Raw genomic sequence first — 10,998 nt, forward strand, 5'->3', positions numbered from 1 at the left:
TTTTTTTGTTGCAAGTTACTGGTCTCACATTGTTAAAATATTAATAGAAAAATCAATAAAATATATCAAAGAATGTCATCTAGATTAGAATAGAAGCTTTGAGAGATTAGCCTTGTGTAATGTGTGAATATTGTAACGATATAATTCAACATCATGTGGAAAATGAAAATAAATTAAAGGCTTTCTTGAATTAGAGGTTTTAGGATTATTGATTCCATCCTTTTGAATTAGTTCTGTAAGCTTATAGTTTTGGTCAATAAGTCATTGGCTTATGAAACTCAATGTTAATTGTACAACTAGGTCAATAAGTCTCTATCATATGTAGTTCAAATAGGTAGTCTATTTATTTTTCTAATATCATATTATCTGATATAGGAATAGGTTAAGAATCATATAATCAAATGCCTACATCAACATATATCAAGAGAAATTGAAGAGGAGAAGATATCAAGTTAAGTATAAAAGAAGAAGAGGTATTTTTATACATGTTTCCTGTGTTATGTTTACTGTACTTGTTTTCACTATGATCCAATCATATATATTCAGCCTCACTATTATTTTACTTTTGTCTCTGGTAAAGATGTAACAAAAGAAACTATTGTCGAGCTAGAACTTGCATTATTAATCAAGACGAGAGATCACTCTAAATAGAATGGAAAATTTCAAATCAGGTATTGGGGTTCTTGTGTTTATGTATAAGCTTGTTTAATTACCTAGATTTTGATTATATTTTCCTTTTTTATTATCCAATTATATTTTGTTTGTTGCACTAGGTATTGGCCCGTTACTGATACTTGTATGTATATGTTTTTGTTTTGTTTCTCTTGATAGAAGATAGGTTCACCCTACTATCTTTATAAACTTCCTTTAAATAGGATTTTGTAGAAAATGGAATTTGAAAAAGTGTTATTAAATCATTAAAGATGATACTTACCAAAATCAATATTCAATACTACATGTATTTCATTTGAGGTTGTTAGCTATACAATGAGGGTTTAAAGCACAAATTGTTTTCTGTTTCTTATTGAGAAAAGAACAACACTTAGTTTAATATTGGATAAATGGTGTCTCTCTCTCTCTCTCATAATTCTTTTATTTTTCTTCAAATTTTGGGAAGAATTATGTCTTTAATCTCTAACAAGTTTTAGTGGAGATATGAGATCCTATATAAACAGATTAGAAATTATAAAAAATACTCTAGAAGGGGAAAATGTTAAGGTGAAAATATAGAGGTTTCATGGATCCTAAACTGAGGGATGATTACCCTTTGGATCTTGCATATTCTATGGCTGAGATTGCCAAAAGTTGTGTTGCTTGTGACTTCAATTCAAGACCAAATTGTTTTAAGATTATCATGGTTTTGTCTAAGATTCAATCCTCTCATTGGGTTGGGATTCGTTTAATGAGCTGGAACACTCCAAATTTGTTGGCTAAGCTTCTAATAGCAGATATATGTAATGATTTTTGATACCATGCCTCAATTGAGCAAAAGTTTTAAGGGTTTATTTGATCTTTCTATGTGAAGAATTTCATGTAGGCATTTTTTGTTTCACATCACATGTATGGTGCATTCATTGAGATGATTTTTTTGCTATTATAAGTCTGCATGCTTTTTAAATAATAAACATTATTGTTCGTTTGATGGTGGAGATCAAACCTTCGACCTCCTTATGACTCCATAACTTAATTCTCCACCCCAGTCTCTATAATACCCCTTTTAAACCCCGCGACAATTAAATAAATATATCAGAGTAACATGGAACAAGGGTGCCACAATTCAAATTTCAAACAAACATCATATGTCATTGTCATGCATTTATTGAGGAAATTCAACATAATTCATAACAACTCATGTTAACACAGCGGAAAATCAGTCATACAAAATAGTTCAACATCTTTAGAAACTATATCCCATAAACTCAAATAAAATAAATAGAGTCATAAACATAAACTCAAAACATCACGTTCCCCAGTGTTACTATATCAGAGCATGACACCTGACGCTAAACTAAACGCACTGACTCATGAGTTAATCCTCACCAAGTCGAAAAGTCGCTATCCTCAATTTGAAAATAACATGTAAGGGTGAGTCTCATCGCAATTAACAAATATTACTGCATTATAAATAACAACACATCATATTTATATTATTCACCCAATTATATTATATTCAAACAATTCAACAAAACACACAACCAACACATCATCAATTCATAACACTGAAACACATTTAATCATGCATATGAATGAACTGACACTATGCATGTGGTACCAACATCATCAATGGGAATAACCCACCGACCGATCCAACATCATCAAGATACGGCCCTGCCAGCACAAATTCCACACAATGGGAATTATGTTCTTCACTGAATCTACAACATCATCTGGATTCAGCCTTCAACATATGATCATGAATGAATGCAAATATATACAACATACTTATAACATCGTCGATTTGATGAACATCATCGTCTCTTCTCTTACCATTCGTCATAATTATCATCATCAAGCGTGTTTACATATATATTATCATTATTCAAATACTATCCAATCATCATCATCATACAACCGACAAAATCATCACATGATTATTGCATCAAGCATAACATGTATATTATCACATCTCATCACATATATGCTCAATACATCATTCACAAAGCAATAAAATCATGATTCAAAATAATTTAAATTTACACCTCATTTCATCATTTAAACACGTAGGTTACTTCATGAGGTTCATCATACTCAAAAAGGCACTCAAAACAGGCCAACGGTTCAAAAGATACGTTATTTCCAAGTTCTAATAATTTTCTGCGCTCCAGGGTCCGCTTAGCGGCCACTAGGGCGCTTATGGCATAAAAATTCAATCACCCCGCTTCAAGCGAAGCATCACAGAGGCGAACCAAGTTGGGACCTCCGCTTAGCGGACTGCCTTCGCTTAGCGAGCCCTTTTATTTTTCTGGAAACAATCAACACCCGTTTAGCGAGCCTAACTCCGCTTAGCGGGCGTGCGATTCTGCGGATTCTCAGGTCTGCGACAGACCCTGCGATCTCACACATCCTAAGTCCAAAATATATTCTAAACATCATTTACAGACAAAGTCATCAATTGCATCATCATACCTCATCATACATCAAAACAACACATTATTAACCAATAATTCAAGCAATTTCATCAATTATAACATCCATAAACCTAACATACAATCCAATTGACCTAAATAATATCCCTAATCAATATTATCATTCAAAACACGATAAGAGATGTTAACCGGAGAGTCCCCGCTTACCTTAGTCAAAAGTTCTTGATTGGTCTCTCCCTCTAATGCTCCTCTTTCACGTTCTTCGAGTTCTCAATTCTTCAGTTCTTCTTTTCACGTTCTATCCTCTTTTCCAACTTCCTTCTTATTTTATGAAAAATAACATTATAATTAGTAAAAGTGCTTTACTAATATAACACCCCCCTTCTTACTAACATCACACATGGCCCAGTGCCATAAACCATTATTTTCTAGTTATTTTCATAAAACCAAAATAATTCTAATTATTAATTCAATTTTCAATTAAATTAAAAATTAAAATATACGGGTGTTACAGTCTCGAACTCTTTATGACTCCACTACTTAGTTCTCCACCACAATCATCAGACCACTCTTATTTCCTCTAGAAGTCCACACACTGAGCTTGTAAATCTATTATATTTTTGAAAATGGCTACTTCAATTTGTTATTATCTAAAATAGTAAATTTGAATTTCCAGTATTATTTATGTTAAGGCCAATTGAAAAATGATCTTGATTTGCCAAGGTCAAGTGTAATATTGCTTTTAACTTTCAAGTCAAACAACTTTGCTGGCTCTCAACATGCCTCTTTCTACTTCTTTTGTTTTCAATTTTTTAATGTTTTTCTTAAGGGTTTGTTTGGTTCAAATGAGAGGGAGGGGAGGGGTTTTAATGGAGGGAAGGGAATGAGAGGTGAGAGATTTTTTTAATCAGATAAGTGTTTGATTCAAAATAAAAGAGGGGAGGGGAAGTGAGGGGTTTTAGTTAAAAATATGTTTGGTTCAGGAGGGGAGTAGAGACGTTTTATTAATAAATTACATTTTTATCCTTATGATCTTATATAAGTGATATAATATTTAAATATGAAAATTTCATAAATAAATTTTTGGTCATAAGATTTTTAATATTGAGGGACTAAAACATTATAATTTATCATAACGCTAATAAACTGAGTACACTTGATTTAGATTATAACTCTCCGACACAAATGAAACTATTTGCTAATAATAATTTTTAAATCGTGATGAATCATCTAACAAAATAAATACATAAAATAAGTTATAATTCAAATTAATAATTTAAATTTTTTTATAAAATGAATAAACAAAAAGTAAAATAAAGTGAATGATTTAAAACTTCATATAAAAGAAAATATAATAGGATAAATAACAAAATTAGAAGAAAAAATAAACATAAATAAACATTAAAAAATTATAAAAATAATGCAATAATTATGATAAAAAAATTGAAAATAATTTGAAGATGGATAATAATTATAATAAGTTGATGGAAACAATCGAGAAAAATCACATAGAAGATAAGCATTAACACGAAAGAAAATATGTAATTTTAAAATATTAAAATTAAATTGAGGATATTTTGGTAAATATAATAATTTTGTACTTATTAAAATTCATATTCCCTCCCCTCCAAATCCCCCCCGATTTGAAAGGACACAAAAAGTATAGTTTGGAGGGATTTTGCTCCCCTCTCATCCCCCCTCCATTCCTTTCCTAAAATTTGAACCAAACATATTTAATTAGAAATTCTCCTCCCATCCCCTCTCTTCCCCTTCATCTACCCCAAACCAAACACACCCTAAAGTTTTAAAGTATTCCTCATGTCGATATTATAAGTGTCACATTTGATTGTTTCATACTCCTTCCAGAATGAAATACACAAAAAAAAATGACAAATACTTTTAGAAATGAAATATAAGCAAATATCAAATTATCTCCTATTTAATGACTATTTATAAACGATCCCTCATTTATTTGTTTTTGTAATTTCCAATTACCCAATTTATTAATCTTTAAGGATAACTTAGGCAACTAGCTTTATTTTTTTGAAAGTGAACATATTAAATTTGATTAATTACCTATATTAATATGTATAATTTAGTTTTATTATGCTAATATTTTATTCTAGAAGGAGGAGGGGATACAAATTAAGAAAAGACTAATTAACTTTTTTTACCAAACTGTCTTTGTTATGCATAAATATATTAATCATTATCATAAATACAAAGTGTAATTTATAGAAATAGATAGAAACAAAGTACATGTATACAATACTCTTAATATTAGGTATTTATTGATATTGGGTCACAAGAGGAACATAAAATTAGTGGGATTTATTTAATTGAATGTGGAGTTCCCACCAATTTATTCTGCGAGCCATGCTAGAAAAAGAAAAGGGTAGTAGGAGATGTATCGCATGGACTTTCTAGTTGATGCTGATGGGAGGAAAAGGACGATGTATAACAAAATCACAAGCACAACAAAAATCACTGCCATAACCAAAAAGAGATTGGCCAACCAACTAAGTTGACTGATAACAGTGTAGAGACCAGCCATGAAAGCCAAAGTTAGTGAAATAAGAGCGATTCCAAGAAGTGGCATAACAATCTTGAGAGTGAAAGTCACCAATTTAGTCAATCCAAGTGTTGCCCAAAAGAGTATGATAGTAGCACTAATGGAACTGAACAATGATATTGTGATGAAGAAGATGAAAAAATGGAACATTGCATGATATAGGTTGTGTGCTTTTCCTTCTGCTTCACCTGGAACAGCAAAACAAGCTGCTACCGAAGCAGTGATTATGAGGGTTGAAACCAATATGAGTGTCTGTACCCTATCTTTATATTGGGTGTCGGAGCCTGTCAAAAAAAAATATTGTGCAGTATTGTTGAAATTTTCTTTACTTTCATTCGACTTCGAGCCACTTTTACTTGACTCGGAGCCAGTCTCATTTGATTTCGAGTCACTTTTACTTGACTTCAAGCCAGTCTCATTTGATTTCGAGCCAACCTCATGCCACTTCCACTCACTTTCATTCGAGCCAGTCTCATTTGATTTTGAGTCAACCTCATGCCACTTCAACTCACTGTCATTCGGACTAATCTCGTATGATTTCGAGTAAACCTTACGCCACTTCCATTTACTTTCATTCGACTCCTCCGATTTTGATGAGCTTGAGTCACTTTGTCTTCTTTCAAAATTTGGTTTTGCGCCAGCAGAATTTAATGCAGTGAGTGTAAGTTGCTGCAAACATTAAAATGAAATTGTTTAGATAGTTACAACAGTTTCATAGATTAAATAATAGGAACAATACCTAGAGTATTAAGCTTATGGTTTTTTCTGTTAAAAACAAAAAATGCAATATTAATATGCAAAACAGTACACCTTAATTTGCATTTTATTTCATAGTATCATAAAAAAAAACTTTACAAAGTATTAAAATTTGCTATTAGAAAATTTGTTGTTGTATTATAATCAATTTTTGACTCACAAAAGAAACACTAAGACAAAGTATTCTAACCCTTACACATATTGAGAATCATTAACTAAAATTTGATTACTATGATTGTATGTTATAATTTTGTGAGCATATAACAATACTACTTACCTGTCTAGTGGATGAACTATCAAGTTGGGAAATTTCATTAACAACTTCAAAAGCTGTTTGCTTTTTTTGGTTAACCAGACCATAGTCCACTCTTTCATCCCAAGTTAAGTAAAAAACTGTTTTGGGATGACACGATTTTGCAGCCAGATGTAAAGGTGTATTTCCTTCTTTATCCTTTTGATTTATCATATAAATCTTATCAAGTTCACCAATTTGATCACTTTGTAGTAGGTAGCGTATAACCTCATGGTTTCCCTTTTTCGCTGCCATGTGAAAAATATTATGCTCATGAAGAGTGTCAAGCATCTCTGTTGGATAAGGACAATATTCTATTTCTAACAACTTCTTCACTACTTCCACATGTCCTCTATAAGATGCTAGATGAATTGGAAAATAACCATATTTGTCCCTTTTGATGGTGCAACATTTACATTTTCCAAGTAATAAATCAACACCTTCACGGTAACCTATAAATGCAGCATAATGAAGAGGAAGCCTTGTATGTTTGTCCCTTGAATGGATCCAAGTTGGCTTGTTTTCTAATATGATCTTCATCATTTCTAATCACATATATAAACATCAATATTATCAGTTATGACATTGCTTAAGGTCCCTAGATATTGAAACAAACTTAAGTTCCACATTAAAAAAGATACAAGACCTAAAGATGCATGCATTTTTTATAGGTATCTTAGCAACAATTAATATCAAGTACAATATTTGATTACCTTGATTCCGCATCATGATTGCTGCTACAATGGGTGATAGCCCCTTTGGCTTAGCTTCATCCTTTGGGCAATTGTCCAATATTAATTTGACCGCATCGTTGTCCCCATTTTTAACTGCAAGGTAAAGTACTGATTGCTTTGCATGGTTAACAAGATCTAATGCATATTCATGACAATAAATCGACAATGGATTTTCCGAACTATCTTGGGTTTTGAAAATTTTGAAAATTTTATCCCTTCCAATGCTCTTGTCACGACACAACATTGCCTCATGTAACATAGTGTTTCCTTCAACATTCTTCAGTTTAATAAATTCTAATAGATTCCCCATAATTACCTTTTCATTATATTTTCCTATTTCATACAACTTTTGAGTGTATTCTGACCATGCCATTTTTATATCAGGACGTTCCTCATTAGCATAACTTGCTAATAGCTTTTCAACTGTTGAGATGTGTCCACCTCTTGCAGCAACATGTAAGACACTATCATTGTTTGTGTTAAATGTGAACAAAAGTTTTGGAGCACGTTCAATTACAATGGTCACAATTTCATCATTGCCATACCAAGCTGCAATATGCAACATAGTGTTTTTCTTCATAGGTGTCCTAATTTCTGCTAAAGGAGAGGAATTCAACAATCTCGTTGAACCAGCTTTGTATACCTCGCTAAGCAATTCAGTTTGATTCTCATTCTCGCAACATCTTGGAAGGATGTCAGTCACTTCAGATGGTTCACTTTCAATATCAGTTTCTTGACTTACACGTTCTGTCTTTTTCAAGAAATCACATTTAATTGTCTTTTCAAAGAAATCACTTTTATCTACCGGCGGAAAATTATAGAGAGCAGTCTGGATCATTCGGACTTGGTCTTCCATGAAATGTAAATACAGTGGAATCTTGGCTAGTTAAAATTATCAAAAATTAAAGAAAGAGAAAATTTCAATGACAACTGCTCTCTCTCTCTCTCTAGTGAAAATCAGACCGGAGAGAATCTAGTCCCAATCGAGAACACCCTGTAATTACAACTTATGTTAGGAGTTTAGCAAAATGACACGAGAAATTATATACTTCATCCAGTGTTAAATATAAGAAAACAAATGGATAAACAAAAATTAATTAGGTTAAAATTTAAGTGTTATTTGTACCGAATATTAACAGATTGCAATTTAACAAGAAGTTTAAATAAGTTTATCTGGAAGACATTTATGCTGAAAGTGATCAAGAAAAGAGGATGCTTGAGTGAAATATATATGAGATTTTATTTCAAAATATGAGACTGTTTCAACCAATAAAAGTGAGTAATAAAAAAACTATTAAAAAGAGAGTCTAATAACAAATAAATCAAAATCAGACCGCATGATTGAACTGACTGTCCTAAGACATGTGCTTATGTTTGGTCCAAATAACACAAATGAATGTTACTTTTTGATTTTATAAATACGACAAACTTCGAACTAATAATAAGTTTGTTCTCAATTCAATGAGATTATATGAGTTTGATTTCTTAGTTGTAGTTTATATTATTTTCTAATGAAAATATATTAAATGGATAATTTATATATATGTTAAATGAGTAATATCTAATTGATTTATTATGTTAAATAAATTGTAAGAGAATTAAGCTTCACAGTTAGTTAGAATAAAAGTTGACATATATTATGAATGCATTATTGCAAGTATGTACTAATAATTATGTAAAAAAATATTCTCTCTAATGACTATAATGATTATTAATAGGGTAAGTTTACAGCTAGGTAATATAAGAAATGAATGAGTATTGAAATTAGACTTGAATTCAAGTTGAGGCGGTGCATCTATAAATTTGACATCTGTATATTTTTTTTAAAGTATGCATTCTCTAGTGTTTGCTATGTTCTTTTTTCATTTATTTAATTTTTGCAGTATTAACACTTTTTAATGTTTAAAAAGTGCAATGCTTGCAAACGGTTCTGCTTTGATTTTTTATTTTTGAAACGGACCAAAGTTTTAGCGTACTTTCAAAACTATGTCTGTCTTAATTATTTTATTTAAATTTTTTGTAAATTTTTACAAATAAATTTAAACAAGTTAGTATATCTGTTTGTCATCTCTATTATAAATATATTTAATATCAAATAGCTAATCATAAATATTTTTTAATAATAATTATAATAAAGATTGCTAGCTTAAAAAAAACAATTTAATAAAGGTATACAAATATCTTCGGTAGTATGGCTTGGTATTGAGAAAAATGAGTATAAGCAGCCCATTTACAATAAGTGTAATCAACCCATGTAATCAGAAAAATACTATATAATTAATAGAATATGTGCTAACAGAAAAACGAAGTAAATATAAAATAGCAATACTATGCAAACAAAACATTCAGTCTAAATATAGTCAAATAAAGATATGCAGAAAATATAGAGTAAGGAAGGAGAAGATGTAAAGGTAAACTAACATATTGTATTTAAAATTAGCTCTGCAAATATGCTTTCCCTTGCTTGATGTATCGGAAGTAATAGTATCATAGTATTGTGTGCAATGTTTATTACTCCTATATATTTATAATATTATAATTGATTCTCTAATTCTTTACTTGTTTAATGTTGCTTATCTATTTTTATAAAAGATGAAGCCACTATTGCCATGTGCAAGCAAACTAATTACTACAATTTAAGAACAATTCTTTCCCCTTTCATAATAAAAGTTACATATTCTTCTTTTCTTGATTTTGACGATTACATGCAAAAACGATTCAAGCTTTCTTTAAGTTTCCTATAGTTTCCATTTTATTTGGTAGACATATTTTTGAAAATTTGGGAAGTAAAGGATTAACGTTTACGAAAATAAAAGAGAAGAATAAGATGATTTTCTGCAGAATTTTTCTCTGCCCACAAACTGTGGAAAATCGTTTATTCACTTGCAACTCCAAATTCGTTGAATACAAGTTGTATTAAAAATTAGGGGTTACTTCCTCTATTTATAGTTTTAGGTTTACTTTCTTCCTAAGGCAAAGTCTAAAACATAAAAGCTCAAAATACCTATTTTAGACTCAAGTCGAAATATAGTGTGAAGCTAACTGCTTCGACATTTTGACAACCTAGACTATTTCAACACAACCTTCCTTCTGTCGAGCAACCTGCTTCGACACAAGGAATTACAATTTAACATACCACCTAATTCATTGTGTCTAAACTATCTACATTCATCGTAGCTCTTAGTCTTCTGAATACTTCGACCTGTGTCATACCCCAAAATTTGCCCGGTCATTTCATGTCTTTTAATTCATCAAGGATCAAAATTAAGAATCATGGGGTTTGACATCCCTATTGTCAAACCTGCGTTCTTATAAGATATCCTGAGTCAAAATGGGGGTTAAAATCAGAAAATGCTTGAGCTCAGTCATCTAGCTCATCTATTCCGTCTTCTTGAGGTTTTTTAGTCCTTTCTCACGAATTATTCATATGGTTTATTATTTATAATTAGTTTAATCATTTTATTATTATAACCAACTATTATTAATTAATAGTGGTTCTAATAATATTATTACTAAGATTATTATAATTATTTTTAATTATTATTGTTATAATATACC

At 30.7% G+C, this 10,998-nt stretch overlaps 1 protein-coding gene across 1 annotated transcript; it reads right to left on the reverse strand.

Moving 5' to 3' along the window:
- Positions 1-5,275: 5,275 nt before the first annotated feature.
- On the reverse strand, positions 5,276-9,924 carry LOC131617714 (ankyrin repeat-containing protein ITN1-like). Its single transcript, XM_058888975.1, has 4 exons — positions 9,862-9,924; positions 7,420-8,434; positions 6,692-7,251; positions 5,276-6,327 (listed from the first exon to the last, which is right to left on the reverse strand). Exons 2-4 carry the CDS (start codon positions 8,294-8,296, stop codon positions 5,449-5,451), a joined length of 2,316 nt encoding a protein of 771 aa, XP_058744958.1. The 5' UTR covers positions 8,297-8,434; positions 9,862-9,924; the 3' UTR covers positions 5,276-5,448.
- Between the last annotated feature and the right edge of the window lie 1,074 nt (positions 9,925-10,998).

Source organism: Vicia villosa, linkage group LG7, assembly GCF_029867415.1.
Source record: "Vicia villosa cultivar HV-30 ecotype Madison, WI linkage group LG7, Vvil1.0, whole genome shotgun sequence".
Taxonomy (NCBI): domain Eukaryota; kingdom Viridiplantae; phylum Streptophyta; class Magnoliopsida; order Fabales; family Fabaceae; genus Vicia; species Vicia villosa.